The 26,020-nt window shown below is 42.2% G+C and overlaps 1 protein-coding gene across 1 annotated transcript in view; it reads left to right on the plus strand.

Annotated features, from left to right (window-relative positions):
* Window positions 1–26,020, plus strand: part of LOC121509559 (multiple C2 and transmembrane domain-containing protein 1-like) — a 213,650-nt gene that overhangs the window by 176,024 nt on the left and 11,606 nt on the right. Inside the window, exons 17-20 of the mRNA XM_041787013.1 lie at window positions 3,911–4,009; window positions 18,624–18,733; window positions 19,470–19,579; window positions 19,851–19,948. Of these exons, the coding sequence (XP_041642947.1) occupies window positions 3,911–4,009; window positions 18,624–18,733; window positions 19,470–19,579; window positions 19,851–19,948 (417 nt within the window). The remainder of the gene's footprint in view (window positions 1–3,910; window positions 4,010–18,623; window positions 18,734–19,469; window positions 19,580–19,850; window positions 19,949–26,020) is intronic.

The raw sequence follows: 26,020 nt of genomic DNA on the forward strand, positions 1-26,020 counted from the left end.
GAAGCACAATAGAAAAAAAAATTGATAACTTGTTAGCTTGAAAAGTCTAGTGCAAAACAGCAAACTAAATTTAGTTAAATCAATTTTTACTTCTAAAGTGACAATTTATGACAGATGTTATCACAAGACACACACAAACCTTGAGCGGAACTTGACTTTTGCTGAAGAGCTGTCTGCCATGATTGTGTAAGGCCTGGAGAGTGGGATAGAAAGATAGACAGAAAGACATACATAGACAAAAAGAACTACAACAACAGCAACTGAATAAAGTTCTCATTATGGCTACTATGCCAAGAATAATCGCTAAAGTTTAAGTATTATTATCAGGAACATCAAAGTGTGATGATAATAGACTACACTGCTGATGCCTTAGTAACAAAGCCAATATTAATATCAGCGAGCTTACATTACTATTATCTAGTTTACATAACTAATAGCTAGCTTAAATTACTATCATCTAAATTGCATAACTAATAGCTAGCTTGAATTACTATTATCTAGTCTACATAAAGATGTTTGAGCTTGAATAACAATTAGTTGGCTTTCATTACCATTATCTTGCTCATCTAGCTATAAGCTAGCTTACATTACTATTATCCAGCTAACACAACTAATAGCTAGCTTAAATTAATATCTTGCTTACATAAATATTTTTGATATTGATAATGATTAGCTAGCTTACATCACCACTATCTTGCTTATTTAGTTATTAGCTAGCTTACACTACTATTATCCAGCTAACATAACTAACTTAGATTTCTCTTTTCTTGCCTACATAACTTTTAAGATTGAATAACCATTAGCTGGCTTATATCAGCATTATCTGGCTTACATTACTATAAACTAGCTTAAATAACTCTTAACTAGCTTCCTTACTGTTGTTTTGCATACATAACTATTATCTAGCTCTTAATAGATATTATAGCACATGGCTACACATTACTATTAGCAAGATAACAATACTACTATCCCACTTATATTTGTATTATCTAAGCCAGCTTACATTATGATTACTTAGCTTACTCTAATCACACTTACATTATTTATTTGCTGGCCAGCAAAGCCTTACTGTTGACTGGCTTATATAAATTAATTGTGACCTGCCAAGGGACTGCAGATGTAAATAAGCTTTTAGCTAACTCTGGTACAATGCATCAAATGGAAACATTTATGGGTTTTTTTTGTACATGGTCCCTTTACAAATAAACAAATAAATAAATAAATAAATATAGCTTGCTTACGAGGGATGCATGTGGTTAGCTGGCTAGCCAGTTAAATTTTTAAACCAGATTTGCTGGCACAAGATTTATGAGTCAGTTTAACAGGCTTGAAATCCTGGTCAAATGTTGTTTTAAAACTGTAATAAAGCCTCACACCACTAGTAGACACTGTAGCTTCAGTTAACTCACTGAGTGCCAGCCCTTATATAAAAGGGAAAGTGGCTTGCGCAGTGTTTTTGGCCATTTTGAGTCATCGTTCAAGACCCACAGAATATTTTGTACTATGACTCTGAAAACACCAAATAGCTCAAATGAAAGAAGAAACTCTCTATTTCATCGTGTAAAAGACAATTTGTTTGCAGCGTGTTCCGTTCTTGATTTATCTGAAGTTGAATAGAGACTAGTTTCACCAAAAATACCACTTTTTTCTAGAAAGCTGAGAAAAATGCATTTTTGTGAAAGAGAGTCTCTCAAGCAAAACAGTGATTTGAATGTTATAATTTTGCCTTAAATGACTGTAAATAATAGAAGTAATATAATATATAACATTGAGTGTTAAACTCGTGCCTGTTAGTCAACCAAAGTGATAAGTAACTACATTAGGCATGGTATTGATCTGCAAAGAGGAACAAAGGCTGGCAGAGCTAGCTACTAACTTAAGCCACACTTAAACAGGGGAGGCACACCAGCCTCACATCAGATACCCACTGCCACAATGACCCTGTGATGAATTTTCTGACCATTTTCCCCAGTTTAGACTGGTCAGTTGAATGTTATTTAAATGCAAGTTTATCCAGATAGGGAAACAGCCGCTTGGAACCATCACTATTACTATCATAATTGTAAGTAGGCTTATATTCCTAATAGGTCACTGACATTACTATGAGCTACTTCAACATTTTCTGTTGTTTCATAGTAACCAAGGGTTTATCAAATATTAATGTTGCTTAATGTTTAAAGGCATCCCTCTGGTTCTTCATTATCTGTTGTCTTTTTACTTGTTGAACAATAAGAATATGTTAGAATTACCTTGAGCTGTCAAAGTTCCTTTGTATTAGTGATCTACAGTAGATAGCTTCTTGCAAGTTGGACGCATGTCTTTTCTCATCAGTTTATGAGCACTGCATAGCATATCTTTTCTTGTGATTAGTCCACTGTGTATATATATACATGATCCTCTCTTTCGTCTCCTCCGCTGCTGTACAGCTGTCTTCCTACACCCCAGCATCTCTTTATCCGTCTCATCTATGGTGCTGAGACAGCCGTTCAACACTTTGCTGTTTTCCCTGTAGGCATGACTTATGCACATACATGCTGACATACACACACAATCCTGCACATATGTGTGTTTATAAATGGTTATCTTGAAAGTATATAACTGCTGGCGAATGGGTTTCATGACACATATTCAGTTCTTAACCTGCAGGCCTTACAGCAAATCTAACCTACATTATCTCATTTTTTTCTGTCTATACGTGTCTTGTCTCGTCTCTTGTCTCTGTTTGAGCGACAGTCTTTTACTATGTATCATTAAACAAGTTCCTAGGCTCTCTGCTCCATGTAATGTTAAATAAGCCACACACTTTGTCTCTGTGTGAATAAAACAGAGCAAGTTTTCTGACTTATCTCCAGATTGCACATGGAGCTCTGCAGCACCTTCCTGAGCCCCAGCACTCCTTTCTCGATCCCAGTCACGGCACTGTGCTGATCGCTTGGATAGCAACATGGCATAATGTAATTGGACTAAAGAGAGCACTGGGAATTATATCAATGCTCTGAAAAAAAAAAATGTGAATGAAATGTTGTTTCTGGGGAGGCTATTGAGCTTGTAATGCAGTGGGGTTGTCCTCAGGTATCAGGGGGTTTTTGGCTGTGGAGGAGAATGGGAGAAAGAGAGACAGAGGAGAAGAGAAAAAGTTTGAATGTCTGTGTTCTTTTCTTCTCACTGCCTGTGAAGGATGAAAAGCGTCACGCTGTAAAAGATGCTTTGACTTTTCCGCTTCATTTTTCTTCCCATCTCACAGTCTGTTTTTTTTTTTTTTTTTTCCTTGTTCAGCAGAGACGCTGGTAGGAACTGCATTTTAATCATGTTTTGCTAATAGAGGGAGGAATGAAAACAAAAAGGAGGGTGAAAGAGGCATGGAGGGGTATTGTCTCTCTATGCAAAATACACTGCATTGTTTGTTTGTTTTTTCTCTTTGTCACACACATACATCAGGTGGATCATCTCTTACTATCTCTATTCCCCCTAGATACATATCTCCTCCTTTGTCTTTGGCTTTCTCTCATTTCTCCTTCATTCTCTGACTCTTTGCCATTTTCCCTATACTTCTACTTTAACTCTGGCCTTTGTTATTTAAATGTTATTTAGTTGTTTAATGTGCTCTGTTTTTTCTAGTTTGTAGTATACCTATAGATCTAACACAGTTGATGGTAAACTCATTATTAGCATTTTTAAGATCAGAGTTTGGATACTCATTTCAATGAAGTATCAAGTCAGTTGAGTTTTATTGACCAATTCATTGATTGTGAAGTCCAAATAAAGGTGAGTACCATTGCAATACTTTTTACATTTGTTGGCTAAAAATCATTTACAAAGCCCAAGTAGTGAAACATCCACATTCTTTAACCCTTTCACCTTCATGTCTCTGGGTTGTAAAGAGAAAATTTCACTGTAATCTATCCACAAGGACCCTAAACCAGGCCCCTGGGAGGACAGCCGTGATAAAAACCATATCCTCGAGGATATGTTGGCTTCCTGGCACTTTGAGTGGATACGAGCAATGGTGGTAAGTGGGCATGTGTGTGGCTCTGGCACTGACTCCCGATGGTTGTGTGTCACTGTCTTCCGGTTTTCTAGTTAGCTCATCGTCTGTCCGGCGGCCCTCTGTCTGCCGTCCTGTCGGGGGGGTTTGTGTTCAGTCCCCTGTCCCTCTTGTCCACGTCTCAATAAGCACTCACGTACTGCACGTTCAGCCCGCAACCCAACCCCACCTTGAGGCCTCATAAGCCTCTGCCTGCTCTTTAAGGTGATGGGGGAGCTGATGGGGCTCCAGCATGGAAGGCTGCTCCCGTCTTTCTGTGTGACTTCCCTGTAGCTCTGTAAACCTGTCACACTGCGAGGTGACAACTGTAGATTTTAGTGCAACAGAGTGTTAACCATGTTTTGCTTGTGGGACTTTTGACTCTGGGGTACTAAAGGGTGACATTAGGAGTGACTTGAGTGTAATTGTGTGTGCTTTGGATGTAGTCTGCTCAGTGAGAGGGGTCATAAGGGAATAAGAGCTTCCTTTATTTAGACTTTATGTTTTGAAAGCATTAATTAGATTCAGCTCACAAATAATGTTTGTTCACACCTTATGACCCCTTAAGTAGCACCTAACAAACCAGTTTTCTTAAGTGTAGAGCCCTGAGTGTGTTTGTGTGCACTAGTTTCGGTTGTGGGTGATGTGAATGCATTTGTGAGCAGTCTTTCTTAAAAGTTGCTCGAGAAACAGCAAAAACTATTTCATATTGTGGGAGCAAATCCCAATGCTCATTATGCCTAATGCAGCAATGTCTACTCCCCCAACTGTTATTGTTCTGAATTACACACAGTCACACGCACAAGGAGCTGAACCAACTGAACTTTCTGACTGATGAACTATGCATCAAAGGGTTCCAATGAGCTCTCGTTGCACTGTAGGTGAGGAGTTCTTGTGCGCTCTCATCCACCCGAAGTAACTCATCGTGACTCTCACCAGATAGGATGTCGAAGATGGCACACAGTCAGCCCCCCCGGTCTCTCATTGGACAGAATGTGGAGCACAACACTTGACAGCAGTGTCGTCTGAATTTGAAAGTCAGACATGTTAGAAGGCAGCCGCCACCTTTTCTTTTAACAAGAGTCATAAATCTGTAATGAGCACAGAGAGGATGCATATTTTATTTACTTTTTTGAAGACGTGATCCCTCACTTCATAGCGATGCACTCTCGCACTGTCGTTTTTTTATTCCCTTCCAAAACAAAGTTTAAAACAGTGGCTGTTACAGCTGTTCCTATTGCTTGAGTGTCTCTGAACCTGAATATGTGATTAAAGGAGCACCAAAGTTTGCAAGAGTTTTACTGATGTAGGTGATGAATCAGATGTAATTTAACCCGAGCTAATGCAACATTAGATTTAGCAATTTAAACACGTTTAAAATTTGTGTAATTAAAATTCATAATTAAACGGAATACCCCACCCCCCTTAACGGGATCATATAGCCTGGTATTTATGTCGGAAAATACTTTCATCGTTTTACCTATCTTGTTTTTAAAGAGCTTACTTGTCCCCACATTTTTAGGTTTAATAAACCAATCCAGAAATGAGATTTTGCAGTATGTTCAGAGCAAGCCCAGACAGGGAGACAGCGACAGACTGACTGACAGACAGAGAGATGGGGGGGGGGGGTGCTCGAGCAGCTAAACCAGGCCAACAGAGGACAAGAGTAATGCTGTCCCATTCATCACACCCTGCCAGGCTGCATCCTGGGAAGGACAGGGGAAGGAGAGTGCAGGAGCAGGGGAGCAGAGGTGAGGCAAAGTATGGGGGGGGATCAGGCAGGCTGGGGGTGCAGGGTGGGTAGGGGTCGGTGGCGTTCAGCAGGAGGCAAGGAAGGGGAAGTGATCAAGCACAGAAGTTGTGGGGTGCTGGTCGTTTACATTCGTGTGGGTGTACGCCTGACCTTGAGTCTGATGGAGTGGCTGGTGTGGTGGAGGTGATGAGGGGCCCCAGGGGGATATGGGTAAAGATGATCAGTGGCAAACAACCTCCTGCCACCCAGACACATTAGAGACACACAGACACACACTCATAACACTAGAAACCTTTCTCTTTAGGAGAGGAGGCAGAGGTCAAACTGGAAATAAGTCAGCGCACCCTCTACCTCTCTCTTTTATCCCCTCTCTCACTTTAACATCCCTCTCTTTTTTACTTATGTGTATATTTATCCTCGCTATGGGACCAGTCTGGGTGAAGAGACTAATGAGTAATAGAGTCCGTTGTTTCTGCCTGGTCCACCTTCAAGCTCACAGTCTGGAGTTTGACTTTGCAATTTTAGCGGCAACTCTCAACACATTCAGATATTCTGAAATATGAAGTGTGATTATATCCTTTTCACACAAATGTGCACCTATACAAACTCTTAATATTCATGGATCTGTGGAATTGGAACGCCTCTTCACACCTTAACATGGCCTTTTGTGTATGTGCGGTTGTGTGTGTGTGGGTGTGTGTGTGTGTGTGTGTGTGTGTGTGTGTGTGTGAGAGCTGCTTGATGAGAGCCATGAAGACGTGCAGCGCATCTCAACACCCGGGTTAAACAGATATTTATGTGCTTATGATAAAAAAGGGGGAGGGAAATAGAGATGTATTCCCCACATTCACTCATGGATTAGTTGTTGTATAAAATAAATTATTTATTAAAACCGCAGCCTTGGAAAAAAGAGGAACATCTGCTTCTTTCATGTGGTGCTGGCGAGGTGCCAGGTTGCATGGTGGTATCCGAGGCCGGTCACAGGGCCTTTGTCTCGTCTTGTTGTCATTTCCTGACAGAGAGGAGATCATCTTCTAGGCCACTGGGTTCCCAAGTTTTCTTTTCTTCACCCTTGGGGGCCTCACTTAACTCCCAGTGGTTTAAATCTGTCACTCCTTACTCCCTAGTGGAGTAGGTTATGCTTGGAATAGACACAGATGGCACATTAACTTTGATTTTAAGGACATTTTATGACTTAGTGAGGCTGTGACCCAATCCCAATACACTCCTTGCCCTTACCACTTAACTCTGCACTACATTTGACTTGTTCATTTCTAAGGGTTGGATTTTTTTTCTTGTTGGAATGAAGTCCAAGGGCTACGTGGCCCTTTAACTGAGATTTTCCAGAGGCACATTTCAAACCAAGCACTATGGGAAACCTTTCAGGACCTTGGGAATCATTGACAAGATTCTAGAATTACAGCAACATTGTGATATCGTAGTTTAATGTTGTTTTAATGCATAATGGACCTTTCAATTTAAAACCAGCAGTTTTTTAAATGATGACATATATATGCCTTGAATGGTCATCCCACTTTTTAGGGGAACATTTCCCAATTGGCCCTTTTAACTCGAGGGGTGCACTGGAAAATGAAGGGAGGTGTAAAACTTAGAAATGAGACTGAGCCTTTGTGTTAGTAAGGTAGCAATTTCTAAAATAAACACAGGAAGAATCCATTTGATTTTAGAATTGCTGCAAAAGATGTCCATATGTTTCCTCATAAAATGTAAAGAAAGAAAAGGAGCCTAAATGGTTTAATAAGCAGACACTAAGAATTTAATCAAAATATGCAACACAGTTTTGGTTCATTATGCTGGCAAAGACAAATGAAGCTTTGTACAGTGCATTTAAAGTATTCAGACCTCCTCGCTTTTTTAAAAGTTTGTTAGGTTGCTTCCTGATACTACAGTTAAAAAATATTTCTATTAATCTATACTCAGTACCACATCACGATAAAGTGAAAACAGAATTTAAAAATTGAATTATCACATGTTTATAAGTATTTAGACCCTTTGCAAAAACACTCAAAATTTAGCTCAGGATCTTCCAATTTCTCTCGATCTTTGCTGAGATATTTCTACACATTGATTGATTGTGGTTAATCAAATTTATGGGGCATAGTTTGGAAAGGCTCACTGCTCTCTATAGACCTCACAGCTGACAATGCATATCACAGCAAAAAACAAGCCATGAGGTCAAAGGAACAGCCTGCAGAGCTCAGACACAGGATTGTTGTAAGGCACAGATCTTGAGCAGGCTACAGAAAAAGTTCTGCTGCACTGAAGGTTCCCAAGAGCACAGTGGCCTCAATAATGGAAGAAGTTTTTTAAAACCGGGAATCTTCCAAGACCTTGTCAACCAGCCAAACTGAGCAATAGGGGGAGAGAGCCTTAGTAAGAGAGGTGACCAAGAACCTGATGGTCACTCTGACGAGCTCCAGACATCCTGTGTGGAGATGAGACAAAGTTCCAGAAGGACAACCATCACTGCAGCTTCCACTGATCTGGGTTTTATGGCAGAGCGGCTAGGAGGCCTCTCCTTAGTGTAAAACACATGAAAGCCTGCTTGGCTTTCACATTGAGTTGTTTTTTTGCAAATTCTGAGGTGTAGAAACATCTCATTAAAGATCAAGAGAAATGGGAAGCACTTGAGCTTAATTTCAAGGTTTTTTTTTGCCAAGGGTCTGAATACATGTCAGTGTGACATTTCTTTTTATGACTTTAAATAGATTTGGAAAAAAAATCTGAAATTTAGTTTTTACTTTGTCATGATGTTGTCCTTAGTGTAGATAAATGAGAATAAAAAGTGTTTTTTTTTTTATTTTAGCATAAGGCTGCAACATAACAAATTTGAAAAAAAAAAAAAAAAAACGGGGCGTCTGAATACTTTCTGAATGCACTGTATATGATGAACTTATGTAGATAGATAAATACAGGCTTATTCCAACGTGTTCCTGTATTTCTAATGCTTCATGTTGTACACAATCTATCTAAACAGAATGCCATTTTAACTTAAGATAATTACATGTTGATAACTACCAAATTCTGCTAGTGTGAACTATATGTGACTATAAATGCTCAGTAATCAGTAAAAGCCTCCTCCCCTGCCATTGAATGACATTGCACTTTAATCAGTGTAGGTCAGTGTAGGTAAACATGAAGCCAAATATAGATATCAAAATCATTATTTCATGTAATCCATATGACGTTTTTTTGTGAGATAGCAACAGTGGATGTAATAAGTAGACAGTACAATGGATGCTAACTGTATGCAGTATTTATAATTCTGTCAGTCATAATTCTTGCACAGGCTTAGGAAATTGAATTTGTGTCTCCCCTAAAGCATTCCTCAACTCGCTCAACTTTTCAATGTTTCCTTTTTTCTTTTTCCTGGGGTGGAAATGGAAGGGAAGCTGACTCCCTCTGCAGTTACAAAATCAACAAGAGCGCTTTCAGATGCCCTCTGGGAGCCACATATTAGCATCCTGTCACGTTTTATATGACATTTCAATTTTTACTGTGCTGCCAGAGTGAGAGAGGCAACAAGAAAAACAAAGAAAAACAGGTGCAATTTTAGCACGGCAGCCATGAGCAGCAGCCACTTGTGGTTCAGACTCATTTCACCGTGTGATGCGTGTACTAGTATATATGCAGCTACATTATAACGGTTAGGTTTATCATTTTTATGACAAACCAGCAGGGAGAACAATGTGATCAGAGGTTAAAACAGTCTCAGATGACTCGCTGTCTCCGCCGAGTAGATTTAGGACAGATATTTGAGTCCATCGTAATAAGCTAAGTTCTCAGTGACCTCTCTCTTGTTTAGCTCTAGGCCTTGGGTCAGTGAAGAACAAACTGTCTTTGCAAAGTTTACAACTGCTCACTTTGCACTTTTGCATTTAAATGTACTCTACTATGATGGTTTATCTGTCTGAAAGAGAAGTAGAGCAGTTGAGCACACAGAGGCACTGTGCATCTTTCCCTTTGTTAAATATTTAATCCAGTGTTTCAGGAGTTTACCACATTTGTTTACCCCAATTTACCAGCATGTACAGTGTGGTTAGCCTAACGGGGCTGTTTCCATGTATGTGTGTGTGAGGGAGTGTGTTTCCTTTGGCTTTCTCTGGTGACACTAAGGGTTGTCTCTCCTCAACACATGCAAACAGCTCACACCACTTTAACGAGCCTTCTCGCCTCTGCCTCCCCTGATTGGAACACTTTCATGATGCAGCCTGCACAGCGCACTTGCACTCAGGGTGGCTCAGTGCTGAATTGATGGGTGCTTGGCTAATATTTCATATCCCGCTGCACACATCCAAACAATGATGCAAACTTTGGACATAACCAAAAACATAAATAAATTGTCTTTAAACTGCATGGAAGCAATTAAGATGAATCTACACCAACATAGAAAGAGATGGAGAAAATATTTCAACCTGATGAAAGTTAATTGATGTCAAAGACTTTCTTCTTCACATTGAAACATTCTGAACAATTTTTATTTAGGACTCACTTGTATGCAGTTCTTTTGGTTTTTCTTGTTTCACCCTCTTTACAATGACCCTGTGATGTTTTGTGTAAGGGTTGAACTCAGGTGCGGAGACGGAAGCAGTTTTAACAGTTTTATTGTGAGGATAAGTGCACCAGGGAAGGGGATTCCAAGAGTCCAGGAGGGAGTGAGGGAGTGCTGGAGCTGGCTGTGGTGAGTTGAGCAGGAGGCACTGGAAAAAAGGAGGAGAGGCACGTTAGCGACAATGTACACAAAAATGCAAACACTAGAGATCACTGGAATCATCAAAAGTACAAAGAACTTCTCTGAAGGATCACGAGAAGGAGCCCGGAGACGACGTTTACCGTGAGGTAATGTAGACAAGACTCAGGCGCTGTAGAGAGCTGCAGCCAGTCCTAAATAGCAGGTGTGATTAGAGGATTCGCTGCAGGTGTGCCTCTCCACAGCACCAGGGGGGCAGGGTGAACGCCTCAGGAGAAACAGAGTCAAGTTAGCAGCCAGCAACCAGCTCCGGAAACCGGAAGTACCACAAAGTAAAATATTCAATACAAAATAAACACCACAGTACCCCCCTCTCAACGGACGCCTCCTGGCGTCCTGCCAGGCTTGTCCGGGTGCGCCTTGTAGAAATCCTGAAGAAGGTTGTCGTCTAAAATTAGTTTTCTGGAAATCCAGGAGCGCTCCTCCGGGCCGTACCCCTCCCAATCTACCAGAAACTGGTAACCCCGGCCTCGAGGTCTAACGTCCAGGATCTTGGAAACGGTGAAGGCGGGATGGTCATCGATGATCCGGGGGGGAGGAGGGGCGACGGTAGGAGGGCTCAGATCACTGGAGGAGACCGGCTTGAGTAGTGACACATGAAAGGTGGGATGGATCTTCATGGATTCAGGAAGTTTGAGCTGTACTGCCGAGGGGTTGATGATTTTGGTGATCTCAAAAGGTCCAACGTAGCGGGGGGTCAATTTCTTGGATTCTGTCTCGAGGGGTAGATCTCTGGAGGAGAGCCAGACCTTCTGGCCAGGGAGATATTCCGGGGCAGGAGTGCGGTGGTGAGGCTGAGTGGCTGAGAGTAACTGCTCGGATATGGTGGAGACCTGGGTGTTGAGAGTCTGAAGAGATTGCATGATACCTTTTAACATGGACTCGTGATGTCCTAGGCGTTGTCCTTGGTGGGTGATGGCTGTTTTGAGGGTGTCCGATTCCGCTGAGTCCATTTCTGGCCTGAGTCTTCTGTGATGTTTTGTGTAAGGGTTGAACTCAGGTGCGGAGACGGAAGCAGTTTTAACAGTTTTATTGTGAGGATAAGTGCACCAGGGAAGGGGATTCCAAGAGTCCAGGAGGGAGTGAGGGAGTGCTGGAGCTGGCTGTGGTGAGTTGAGCAGGAGGCACTGGAAAAAAGGAGGAGAGGCACGTTAGCGACAATGTACACAAAAATGCAAACACTAGAGATCACTGGAATCATCAAAAGTACAAAGAACTTCTCTGAAGGATCACGAGAAGGAGCCCGGAGACGACGTTTACCGTGAGGTAATGTAGACAAGACTCAGGCGCTGTAGAGAGCTGCAGCCAGTCCTAAATAGCAGGTGTGATTAGAGGATTCGCTGCAGGTGTGCCTCTCCACAGCACCAGGGGGGCAGGGTGAACGCCTCAGGAGAAACAGAGTCAAGTTAGCAGCCAGCAACCAGCTCCGGAAACCGGAAGTACCACAAAGTAAAATATTCAATACAAAATAAACACCACAGACCCTTTGCTGTAAACATAAAAATTTGATCATTTTTAGATTTCCATTAAACAAGAAGGGCGATGGGAATGAACATTAAGATAAATATTTTAAATATCATTGTAAATTCGATTTGATGCTCTAGATGATGGTTTCTAGAGGCACAAATCACTGATGTGCATTCTCATACAGTTATGGATATAAAAGAATTAAGATAGCATTTATTCTTTTTATACTGTGTCTTTAAACATAAGTTACATTTAACATGTATCATTCTCAATGTATACAAGCCTTTTAATTTAAAGTTTATTCTCCCGTTATAGAGCTTATTTATGGTACATCACAGTAGACAGAGGTCAACTGCAGTTATATTCACTGAAGGGCAGAAAGCATGTTGACTTAGGTAGCATCAGTGTTCAGCCTGAATGTTGAAAAAAAAAAAAACAGTAAAAAATGAGAAAGAGTTGAGGGACATGAGCAAGATTAAAGGCATAATCCAGTCTGTTGAGTATGTTTGAGCCTTGTCTTTATTGCACTTTCACAAACAAGCCTTTTTTGGTCTAGATCCCCTTGCTTACTTACTGTGCAAAGCTAATATGATTGGTACTAGTTATGTTGAGAGTTTGGGATTTGAACCATCTTAAAGTGCCATCTTTTCATTATTTGGGCAGTTTAGCTCCTTAGCTGTAATGTAACATTTGAAACATTTTAATTCCCATTTTCGTCATGTCTACTATGGAAGGCAACCATTTTGCACCCTGTTCTGCCACTCTGTCTGATGAAGGGATTTTTATCCTGGTGGGAAAGTCAGGTCAGGAATGGCAGCATGTGCCTGTTTGGCACTTCACCGCCTCAATCTTGGTCCTGTTCTGCTCTGGTTTCCTGATGGCCATCGCCCATGCCCCATCTGTCCAGGTATCCTCCCAGCTAGCCGCTCCATGACGCATCTGGACGTGGTCCACCAAGTATGCAGTAAGCTGGACTGGGTAAGTGTGCCAGGTGCCCAAAGAAGCACAGCTGCCGTTGCCATATCCTAACCCGACCCTCTCTCTCCTGAGCACATTATTAAGACATATGGTCTTGCCAGTAATACCCAAAAATGCACTGAGGGGAAATCCTGTCTAAGGAGGACCAAGGACCGAAAGACTTTGACCTTCATCGGCATGCTCAGATACCAGGAGTGTCGCACCACCTTGCCGAGCGAACCCATCACTCCATGAGCAAGTCCCACTCTGCGGTTGATCTCAGTCTTGCAGTTAGTGGATCGATGGATTACGCTGCCAAGGTAGGTGAACTGCTCCACATCTTCGATGATCTCTCCATTCACAGACACAGATTAAATGGCAGGGTCCCAAGCATCCCTGAATGCCTGGATCTTTTTTTTTTTTTTTTTTTTTGGTGAGAAACGTGCATTCCTAACACTTCTCACTCAGGAAGTTTAGAGCCCCCACAAGGACTTATACTGTCTTCAGCTGCAAGGATCACAGCATCATCAGCAAAGTGATTTAAGGGTTTTCCTTTTATTAAAGGGATATTTTTGAAGTTGGGTTGTAGAAGGTACTCAATAATAATGAGATGAAGAACACATGGCTTATTTGTTGCATTTTAATAGCGCCAAGCATAGAGGCTATCCAGAGGCAAAATTAAACACCATCCAAAAGTCAAAGGGGATTTTTGGCTTGTTTGAACACAGAATTTGCTCAATTTTGCATATCAGCAGTACCTGCTGTAGCACTGTCTAGCCTACTGCCCTTTCCAGTGACCTCAGCACCTTCTCCTTAAAGGGGAAACACAGACTGTAATCTCCTGTGGCTAATTTAAAATCTATTACCAAGTGACGTACATAACCAAACATCAAAAATACTGAAATAGTCTTTTCATAGAGGTTTAATCCTCTTGTTTCATATCAGTTGCTGTAGACACCCCCCCCCCCAAAAAAAAAAAAACTAAAAAAAAAAAACTCCCCCTATAAATACACAGTCAAGGAGAAGATTTCAGATGCATGCTGTTCTAAGAGTTCATATGTGAAAACAGCTTTAGAAATACTGGCCCCTTTTCCCATGGAAAAATCCTGTTACTTTTGGTGCAGCATATTTGTGAAAAAAAAGAGGGAGGAAAAAACTAGAGAAAGCATCACAAAACTAAGTCCTTGATTAGAATTTATTCACCTATGATGGATCCACTTGTGAGGATGAGTAAATGTTAAAGCCTCCTCCTGTGAAATATTTAAACATTTTGTTAAATATCACTCTGAAAAGAAAGCTCCATTTAACCTTGACTGTGGTGCAGCCATCTCCTCCTCTTTCTGTATCAGTTCGCTCTCTATCAGTGATGACATTGCCGAATAAAACAAACTTGCTCAGTAGAGAAAAAAAATGCTTTTAGAAGTCAAGGGCCCTCATCGTTTAATCTGCACCGGAATATAATATCGTTTGCAGAGTCAAACAGCAAGACCAGGTGTGCAGATCAACCTTATCTAATAGCCGCAGGGTGTGTGTGCGACTGTATGTTTGTGTGCATATTAGGTTGCGTTATAAGAACAGGTTGCCCGGCTCCATATGTGCACAGTGTGCGGGGAAGCTGGGAAAACAAGGTTCTCCGTGGCCCTCTGTGTTATTGCTACCTCCCGCCTCCCCAAGCCGTGTTTGAAGACAGGAAATACGAGTCAGACCTCAGTCCGAGGGGCATGTGGCAATGGTTTATACCCTGATGATCTCTGACCTATCCTCTCCACCCCCGCCCGCTCTCTCACACCACTCCCCTGGCCCTCAAACACTCTCCCCTGAGTCCGAGCCCGAAAATAAAAACGACCTGACCCGGCCCAGCCCGTCTCGGCCCGGCCTAACCCAACCCGGCACAATAGGCCCTGCGTTCTGAGATTTGTTTGAGCGAGCAATGAAAAACAGATGGACTTGGAGTGAGTGGGGAAGAAAGAAAGGGAGTCTTGTAAAATATTTGCGAAGAAAAATAACCCAGGGACGCTGTCTAATTATATCTATTTGTCTTGTGTGGTTTTTGCTGGGGAGGCCATGTGGTCTCCCTGGTTGCTCCATGGTTCATTTTTCACATTATCTGATCCTGGATGGAGAGTCAAAAGAAGAGGGTGGATTTGGGTAGCAATGGGAGGTGGGGTTGTATTTGGGTCTCAGTGGGAGGGTGATGGTGAGGTGGGGGGCCTCGAACTGTGGTAAAGGCCTCTTGGGTCCTTGAGGTTACTTGTCTTTGATTCCTCCCCTGTCTTTTTTGGTTTAATGATAAGGATTACTGAGTTTTACATTTTTAACTTAACAATGCAAATCCATCTTCATTAATAACACAACCACTGCTTCACATGCTGCTTCTCTAACACAAGTTGATGGCAAGACCAGATGTGACAACATGAAACTTTTAAGAAATATTAACTCTTGGCTAAAATCAGCATAATAATAACTACAAGGGCAGAATTAAATAAAACATGTATTTTAACTGTATAGTTTGTCCCTTGTCCCTTATGTTGGCATGTAGGAGATGGGGTTTATGGCACATGCTTTAGCCTGTCAGCAGGTGTAGCTCCATGTATTTTGGCTTCACTCCCAGGCAGCTGTTGTCCCATCTCTCTAAATATGCAGTTTATGGTGAGGACTTTATCTTCTGGTTGCTCTTAAACAATCGTTGATAATGTTTCATCTTTTTCTTTTTTTGCTGTTATCTTAAGTTTTTTGACATGCTCTGCAGTATCTTTGTTTTTTGTTTAAATTTGAATTTTCTGCTTTGATTACAAAGGCTTCTGTTATCATAGAGACATAAAGAAATTCTTGTCCTCTGCAAGTTTGTAAACAGACTGTCCGTGGATGAGTGAGTAGGGATGAGTATGAACGTTCAGTACCAATGTGGCACTGATAACAACATGCCTGATAGCTAACGACCTGAGTCAAAACAAAGATTTCAGTGCCTTTTCGGCACTGGCAATCCCAACATTAATCCCTGGCAATCCATATAAAAAGCACAAAATACCTCATGGAATTTGAGTAATTTATGCAGGCCTAATTTCATTTTTTAACACACATATATTCATCTCACTGTCTGCAACAACGTCTCTGTTCTGCTCCTGTGCCTCTTTATTTACTTTGACTTGTCTTTGACACAGCACCGATAGATGAGTTTTGGCTGATTTTTCATTCAAAGTAGTCACAACTGTTTATTTTTCTTATTCCATGCCTAATTGGCATCTTTTTAAGGTATTTCTTTGAATTATTCAGGCGGCTGTTGCAATGGCACGCTACAGAATTGGAGCCTTTCCACTATGACTTTTGATTGCGCCGATCCAAACCAAGCCATGCTGATTTACTTTTCCATCACTAGTTTGGCCCCGCCCAGGCTATGCCGAACTGTGCCCAGAATAGTCCTGCATGGGAGCGAGTGCACATGACCCACCTCCAACTGTGCCACTTTGACGTCACAGCGGTTTGTCATCATTTGGGGATGCCTCCCAGTGGCAACTGCCGCACCAAATTTTTTGAAATACCAATAGAAGAAGAAAAAGAAACTTTGAAGTAGAAACAATGGGTGCTGCTTACCGAAGCACAGCTATTTAACATCATCAAGTCAAAATGCCACGTCATCAGTTCTAGACGAGCCCTCAGATTGGTTTCTTGGTTGTCATGGGAAAGCAAATCCCCTGCCGCACTGGGCTGCAGTGCCTTGTCAAAAGAGTAGAGTTAGCCGCTCAGTGTAATGGAAAAGCCTCACATGTTGCTTTTTTAGGGAAAAAACAATATAAATGGTGCAGATTATTTTGTTCTGTTTTAGCGCATCCCTCTTTTTATAGTTTTGGATTGATTTTTAGTGGTTTGTATCATGGTGCAAGGTAGGGCGAGATCATCAATGAGTGACAGCCTTTGATGAGGGAAAGAGCGGCGTTGCTGATTATTGATGAGCTCATTTCAACAAAAAATAATTAATAAACGATCAGACCATGCTGGAACTTTAAGCACTACCTCCTGTCCTTTCTATGTTTGTGTCTCGGATTATTCAGCCTCATTTTGAAACATTTTCAAAGTTATAAAAGCAGACAGAGATGCTCTCAGCAGCAGAGTGTCTGTGTATCAGATCCAAGAAGGAGATACAAAGACTTGTCTGACTACCTGGGTGAAAGTTTAGACCTCTCTGTCTCATCAACAGACCTCTCAGTCCTGCAGCTGGCTGTTAATCTAACAAGAGTAATGTGTGTTTTTAAGAGCAGGGATGAATCTAGACTTTTCGGTTGGGGGGTCCAGGCCCTGATTTGTGCAGGGGGAAAATGAAGTTTATGTGCACACATCATGTTTTATCATAAAATTTAACCCTAGGATTTAAATATACTAAATCAAATAAAACAAAGAAGTAGTAGCAAATAAAAATGTAAAAAAAATTTAAATGTAAAGTGAAATTTGCAATTTCTAGCAAGACCTAACGCATTTATCATCCTTAAAACGTAAGCTCTTCCAAAATGTAGTTGAGAGAAGAGTAGTTAGTAGAAAATAGATTTATTGGAGTAGGGTAAGATTTTATTAATTAATCATATAAATTTCTTCATTATGTTTTTTAATTTCAATATTTAAACTTTTGCTCAGTTTGAAGTTTGGAGTTGCCTTTGCAATTCTAAAAGTATCTTTTAATGCATTGACCCTTCGTATTTTTTTCCCAAAAGTGTCGATTCATGCACGGTTTTGGTAACAATACCTTTTTAACATTATGGATTAAGCACCAGTTTGGCAAATGAAACAATACAACAAATGATACCCAACTTGTTATGCCCCTTTTGTTTGCCAAGCATGCCCACCAGTCACGGCCTGCTGCACACCAGTCTGCGTGTTGATGTCCTCACTTGGCCAAAGGCTCTTGATCACTCTTTGTCACCTCATTCTGTCCAGATCCATCTTGTCCCTGCCTGTCCGTTAGTCAGCAGGCAGCTCGTTGACTGTTGCATGACTTCTTAAATTCTTGACTTTGTTTCAGAAAGAGGACGGGGGATTGCAGATTTGAGATCCACTGCCTAGTTTGTGGTTTCTCCCCCCCCCCCCGGCTCCTCCACGCAATGTTCTGAAGTTCTCAACCATCAAAAGTGGAAAAGGAAGAGCTCTTCATGGTGGGTGACGGCGTTAATAAGGATGATAATGATGTCATGGCTGGTGACATCATCACAGTGTGCCAGCCAGCAGAACAAAAGAGGGCTCTGCCCGGTCTTCCTTGCTGTCTTGGCAGCAGCAGAGAGAGAAAGAGCGCCCAAAGATTGATGTATCCATTTGGCTTTCAGTTTAATTCTGCCTCTCTATTCACATATTCAAATTTTCTTGTGTGAGCTTTTGTAAGGAGGAAAACATTTTGATTTGTTCTGCCGACTTTATATCTCTATTACTGCCTGGAATGAAAGCGCTCCATCAGTTCAAGCAGGATATCCGGTGATTTGGCTCCCCACTCCAAATCTTTGACGCTATTTAAAATGTATTGTTTCTGCAAAGATGCCTGTGCCCAGCCTCTTCTTTCTCTCTCCTCTTTCTCTCTCCTCCCCTCTCTTCACTCTCCCTCTCTCTATCTCTTCCTCCCTTACCCTTGCTTTCTTTCTCCCTCGCCTACATCTCTATCTGTCCGCATGCAGGACTCAGAGAGAAAGGGCTTCATGAACAAGCTTTATGCCATTCAGGACGTGTGCATCAGCGTGCAGAATGCTCTGGATGAAGTGGCCTCCTATGGCGAGAGGATAAAGAAGTGAGTCGTAAACCCGCTCCTCGGCACCCGGCCTGCTCTGCTCTGCACGTCCCGGAGTTTTTTTCTGCAATGCCAGGTTGCCCCGCTTACTCTTGTCGGCAGCACTTAGCATAACTGAGTGCTGCTCTGAGGAAGTACAGCAGACCCTGAGAGGAAAACACAACCAATGTATTTCTTTATGTCCATCACATCTCATTTAACCCTGCCTCAACTCTTAAGAGAATCATGTCACACTTAATTAAGCACAAACAGCTCCATATGCACCAACAAAACCATGCATTGACTTCACAGTAATACAAACACAGGTGAATTCAACTTCATATAAATACATACAAAGCATTAAGAGGACATGGTACTTTGCTTTTATGTAATACTGTAGTTAAGGAAAGAAAGTAAATCTATTTTCTTTCCTCTTTAGTCAAAATTATAACATTTCAAATCAAATTGAAACTTACAATCTAGTGTTTTTTAAGCCAAGACAAATTTACACTCTGGATTGTGTGAATAGTATAACATTTTAGACAGTTTTCATCCTGCATTGCTGAACTTTAACACATAAGTAAAATCATCTCTTGTGTCTTTGTATTGTGATAAATCTGTTCTATATATGTTTCTGATTGGGTCGAAAAGTGTTGAAATAATGTCCTAGACTCTCAGTTCTTATTAAAAAGCTTAATTGGAGCTGGATTTGCATGCCTTCTGATTTTCACAGTCTCCTCTTTTCTTCTCTTCACAGCACATTTAACTGGACTGTGCCTTTTTTAAGCTGGCTGGCCATCGTGGCTCTCGGAGTGGCCACCATTATCATCTACTTCATCCCCCTTAGATACATTGTGCTAATCTGGGGTGAGCTAATTTTACACTTACAGATTTTTTTACATGCTTCATGTTTGTTAGAAATTGTTTTTTTAAATGAATGGGTGAGTTTTAAACAATATCCAGGAATTTTATTGTATTGTTAGTGAGGTTACATGAATCTTTTTTTTGTTCTTTGTTGAATCCTGTAAAAAAATCAGAGGCTTTAAAGACTGGGACAGTATGCCGTATTTCTAACATTCACCTCTCTTTACAAACTCCTGCCCTTCTGTCCTTTCTATTTCTCTCTCTGTATATACAGGAGTGAATAAATTCACCAAGAAGCTGAGAGACCCTTACACCATTGATAACAATGAGCTGCTAGACTTTCTGTCCAGAGTGCCCTCAGATGTACAAGTGGTGGGTGAACTTTCTACTTTTATCTTTGTCTCATCTTTTCAGTCTTTTTGAAAACATATCTGTCAGTCCAGAGCGTGGCAAGGGTTAAGGCTCTTTTTAGATCTCCCTTTTCTGCAACGCTTTCTGTTGTCTTTTTATCTCTCTGGCTCCTAACTTCTCCTGTGAACTATCTGGCTGCTTTATAAGCCACACAGACACCTAATCTTAGTGTTCCAAAGTTTTAAAAGAAATCTGTGTTTTTCTATTTAAAGCTCCCTTGTCTAATTCAATTTCCACCTACATATCTAGAGCTTTGTAACAGTATAACGAGGATAAGTGAGTTAAGTGCCAAACATAAAACCAGGTTGATTGACTCCATGCAAGCATGCAGAGGTTGTTAGCTGTGTTTTTCCCAGCTTTGCTAGTAATTGAAACAGAGTGTAAACCAACAGTTAACCAGCCTCATGCGGTTTTGCTTCTACATTAACCGTGAGATCAGATTAACTTTGTGGCTGAGGACTACAGATGCTTTGTTAGGTAAAATATAGTGTGTAGATGTGTGAGTATGTAAACTGTAACGTGCTGTGCTGCTCAGGACAAAGTGCAGTTTAAATAGCAATTAAGCGGCAGCTTGTGAAAGTCATGTTATCCGGCACTGATGGTGTCCGCTGTGGCCGTTAAGCCCTGCTGTGCTGAGTTTAATACACGTGCACATGAACGCACAGATAAAGACGCACGCAGTCTGAGGCCAAACGACCCAGGGCCTCTGATACAACCAATCCCCTGCCACATCAGCACTGACACACTTCCTCTTTGATCACTTTTTGCCCACAACTTCTTTCATCTTTACAGGGTCATAATCCTTGCTCCCCTACACACCCCTGCCATCCCTCCCTCCGCTGTGTTCTCCTGTTAGCCTCCGTGCGGATTTTACAGTTTCATAGTTTACTGGCTCCTGCTGCAGCAGTAGGCACAAGGCAGGTAGCCGTTGGCTTAAATGAGCCCAAGCTGTCCCCTCTGGTGGAGTGTAGCCACCTTACACACCTGGAGCTTGGAGGAGGGCAGTGGTGAAGGGCCCCATACCCTGCAGGTATTAGTCCTTTACAAGGCCTCTAATGAGGGCCTGCTGGCTGGGGAAGGTGAGGGCAGACATGCTGCTCTGGTCTGGTGCCCATGCTGCTGGAGCTGAGCCTACTGTATAAGTAATACTGTCAGTGCTACTGTAACGGTTATTGCTGCAGCTGTTGGAATGGTAATTGTTGCCAGGTTTAACTGACAGGAGGCTTATGGAGTATTGAAGGTGAAGGAATAAGAAAGGAGGATTGGACAAGGTTTCAGTGGAACATGAATGAGGTGGAGTCAACTGTGGGCTAAACTAGAATGTTTTGTTTTTATCAATAGTTTAAGGTCAGTGAAGTTTCGATTCACTGTTTAGCTTTCAGAGAAATACCCTGTGCTGATCACTTTTGCTCTGAATTTAAAGGTTCATTTTTGCAAAGACGCCATGTTCCTTGGTGGAGCGCTAAAAACAGACCAGAACGTTCTGCTCAGCAGTGCATCCCACTGCTGCCTGCGGTGGTGGGCTCACCTCATTGCCTACCCCTGCCTTACTGGGTCAAATCTGTCTGTGGGGATTAGGCCCTGTAGGTTCTGGGACAATGCACAGAGGTCCTCGGGTCCAATTGAGCGTCCTTTCCCTGGCACATGTCCATGGCACCCGCTGGTATTGGGGGAAAGAATCATTGTGCCTGATACCCTGGATGACTAATGAAGTGCTATTTAAGGGCCTGGTGTGACCTAACACACATTTATAATCACACACACACATGCTCTCCCAGCAGTGGTGCGTGTGAGGTGGGTCGGGGGTGTTTCAGTGAAGTGTTCCGCATCATTTAGATGTGCAGCTAGAACTGATGAGGCTCTAATGACTTGATATACAAAGGGCATCCACACAGGAGCAACTCTGCTTCTTTAGCTTCACAGCAACTAGAAAATCTGTTTCTGACGCTCAGCTTTCTCTTTTATTATCTTTATGGTGCACGGGACATAATGGCAACTGCATTTTGCAACAACACCACTCCTGGAAATGAAGCTCTTTAAATCTGTACCACTGAGCCTCTAACAGCACTGTCAAACACCCTTTAACAACCCATTTCATGTGGTGCATGGAGCTGCAACAGGCAGTGTTGGCTTTTACCACCTGAGCAGTTTACTTAAATCATTACGCCCCTCTGTGAGCAGCCATGTTAAACACCGTCATGGTTTAGAGTGTGTAGGAAAGTCCCTGTCCCTCTCTAGGAAACAGTCTCCTGTATCTAGTTTGGATCTTTTACCAGCATAAGCTATCACAAGGGTCATTATCAGGGAATCCTTCATGTCCTCCTAAAAGAGGCCAAACGGAGCACCTTTATAGGGCAAAGTATTCCCTACCTGGCGTTTGGGAGGTGTCAGTGCACTAGTATGTTTTACGACACCATTAGCCATGTGAGCCAGGGAGTGCATAAGTAGGGCCAAGGCAATTAGCATGCCAAGTGGCCTTTTATGATCGGTGTAAAGGAGCTGGATCAAACCCCCAGTACAAAAATAAGCATGAATTCCAATTTAGCGCTTAATGAGCAGCAGGGAGTCGGGTTAATATTTTTAGACAACATTTATGTTGGGGATGAAACCTCAGTGGACACAGAGGGTCAAAGGCAGGATAGTTTAAGGCTGAAATGCTGCCAGATGCCATCACTTACATCTACCAGAGGTCTCTCTCTCCTTTGCTTTGTCCTTCGCCACTTTAGTGACAAATTTAAACATCTCACCACAACTGGCCAATTAGTCACTATTCAGTATGTGTCGTGCCACAGCAGCTATTAGGTAAAACTTTTCTCCTTTGTATCTTTTTTTTTCACCTTGACATGCCTTTACTCTCCCAACATGAGACACGAGTGCTGAATCCTGCAGATGTGCGAACTATACACAGCAGTGTTTCCCTGGAAACATTTAATAACCCTTATGCTCCATTAGGTGTCACATGAGATGAAACCCGCTGAGTTTTGCTCTCTCTGGAAACAGAATAACAAAGTATCATTAAAATGCTGCTCTCTTGCCATTCTTGACTTCATTTATTTACTTGCCTTTTTCACTCATCTTTCTTTCACCCTGTCTGTCTGCCCACACCGGCAGCATCAAAACGCTGTCACAGGTTCAGTGTGAGAGGGAAGAGAAGCAGGTCCCGGGATGTTTTGTGGGTAACACCATTAAATGAAGCACAATGCACAGTACACCTTCAGCAGAGCACACTTCAAACACACTTGTACTGTCAACATTTGGGCGAGGAGCGAGGGTGGAGCAGCCTTTGAGCAGCGCTGGGTCTTTACCCACTGCTTCTCTTGTCTGTGTTCCCTTCAAGCTTCCTATCTACGTTACCAAATTGCTCATGTGCTCACCGCAATTCCACACGTTTTTTACTTTCACCCAATTCCGGTTTTCCTTTATTTTGCTAACGTCCCACTTTCTCCTCGCCTCCTCTGCCTTTTCTTCTGTGTTTGACTTTAACTAGCGCTTGTTTGGTGTTCTCTCCTGTGTGTATGAGTGTGTTATAAGTTGAGGTGAGCGGGGGAGCCAGGGGTATATCATGAGGCAGGCCTGTCACCTGTAAGGTGGAATTGAACCTGTGACGCATGAGCCCTGTTCCTCCTCGCTGGCAGCTCTTCACAGACAAAACATCTGTTTGATTGAGATGTGTTTTTTCCCTGCACCCTTTCTTTTTGTCGATCCCCTTCGCTACTCTTCTTAAGAAAACAAAACCCTACTTTTCACTGACATGCAAACTTTTCTTTGTTTGTCTGCGCTCACAAAGAGTTTTGTTTGGACAGGAACGTCAAGGCGCAGAATTAAATTGCCTGTTCTTTTTTGCTGCTGTAGGCGTTTGTCCATATAATGGGACCACTAACAGAAAGAGATCTCGTCCTACTTTTGGATTCACGTTTGCTTGCTTGAATCTTTCAGTAAACAATGAGCGAGAAACAAGACGTTTTTTAAAGGTGGATTTTTGCTTGCAGTAATTTGATATTAACAGATAAATGTCAATTTATTTACCCAACATGCAGTTGTGCAGTAACTCCTTCACTCATGAGTGAATTAGACCATTCAACCATTCACTCACTTCTTCATCCATGGGTGCACCCCTGTCATTGATTGCAGTAATTGTGGGCACTGTGCCAGGACTGTCATGGTCCCTTAACTAAAATACTTCCACACACCCACCCACTCACAGATGGGGTCATATAAACCCCTCTCTGTCCCCTGGGCTTTTGCTCCGTTGTCTGCTTTAGTTGGCAGAGCTATAAAAGGATTCACACCCACATGAGAACAGTATCTGTCATCACCCGGGTGTCCACATATCTCCCCCGTCCCACCCAGTCTCCTCTCTTCTCTCATTGTTTTCTCTCCTGTTCATATTATTGGTTTGTCTCGCTCTCTGCCCTCTCTCCCTTCATCTGTCCATCTATTTTTGTCCCCTCATCCCATCAATCCTTTCTTCTTGTGTTTTCTCCACCTGGATTATTTCCTCATCGCCTCTCTGACTATCTCCTCATCTCTTTTCTCTCTCACTGTATCCAGCTCTGCGGTCGTATTTGTGCAGCTGTTTGGTAGGATGTTAGTTTGCCTTGTGGAGACAGTGAGGAGTGTCCAGATCTGAATCAGTGCAGTCTGGCTGCCTAGTGAGGCGTAGAGAGCAACACATGCTGGCCTAACCGTTCTGTAAGCACCTTAACGAGACATTGGTGACCACCACTGTGAGGCAGAGGAACTGTGCTGCCTTAGTGTGTGTGGATCTCTATGGGATTTTAATGACACATCAGCTGCTGGATAAAATGTTTCTGCATGTGAGGAGTAGTATGTGTGTGTGTTTCTTGTTCTCTGTGTTAACAAACACATGTATCAGAGATGTGCACGCTGCAAGCAGAGGACACTGGCAGGCATCATTGAAGCGACAGTGGGAACCAGTCGAAGATAGATGATAAAGGCTCGTTCCCAGCCAGTGCTGTGAGACGTTGCTGTTCCCGTCCACAGCAGACAGACCCACCACAAGACAGAACAGAGAAAGCATGTTGACGTCAGTTTGTTGTCTGCCTGCAGAATCAGAGAGGGTGTCAGTCAGTCAGACAGGCAGAGTAGCCTACAGTACGTCAGCCCAGGAAGGATCCCACTGACGATGTCGGCTCTTTGGTGCTGTGACGCTTAAGTCTTGTTTTTTTCCCTTTCTTATTAGTATTCTGATTCAGTGGCTACTGCTTGTCAGTGTCTTGAATCTGTCTAGGCTAGCGACTGTATTTGTGCGTGCATGCACAAGTGTGTGTGTACATCTGAAAGTGAGACTGCCAGAGTGACAGTCTCTGGTTGTTGACGCTCAGCCACTGTGATGCTGTTACGTATTGAGTGTCCATCACTTAGGAGCTGCTTCTTTCTAAGCTCTGCTCACCATCTTTGCAAAACAGCATGTAAAGTGTAAGTCAGTTTGCTTTGGCAGAAGAATGCTAAACATCCCCCCCACCCCCACCCCCAAGATAATGCTTGACATTTTCATAGTGAAAATGTGCCACAAAAACTTTTTGTCTAAACGTCTACTGATACAAAAGTAAAATTAAAGATATTAAATCTTGTATAAGACACCATTGCATTAATAATTTAGACAATTTTAAGAAACTTACTTTTGTCTTTGCAGTGAGATAAAGAAAAGGTGGATGTCATTATTTTAAGTGTCTGATAAGTAGTGTTTTTTATAGCCAGATGAGGGTTAGCTTGGCTGTATATTAACCTGATAGCCAGTTAGACTGTTTCACACATCCCTTTCACGGCATCTGTCTCATATCCATGCAGGCAACAGTCAACAGTCTGGGATTGGGACAGACGAAACCTTAGAAAAATATCTGGGAGGTTGCATGGGCAAACATTCTCTCTGTCTCATTCACTACAGGCCAATAAGAGTGACAAGACATGTTGTATTGGGCATGTTCAGCTCCAGAGAGTGAAAGCAACACAGTAGTTGCTGCCATTGCCAACTATTAGCAGAAGCTGAAAAAGTACACGACTATTGTACTC

This window comes from Cheilinus undulatus, linkage group 5, assembly GCF_018320785.1.
Source record: "Cheilinus undulatus linkage group 5, ASM1832078v1, whole genome shotgun sequence".
Lineage (NCBI taxonomy): Eukaryota > Metazoa > Chordata > Actinopteri > Labriformes > Labridae > Cheilinus > Cheilinus undulatus.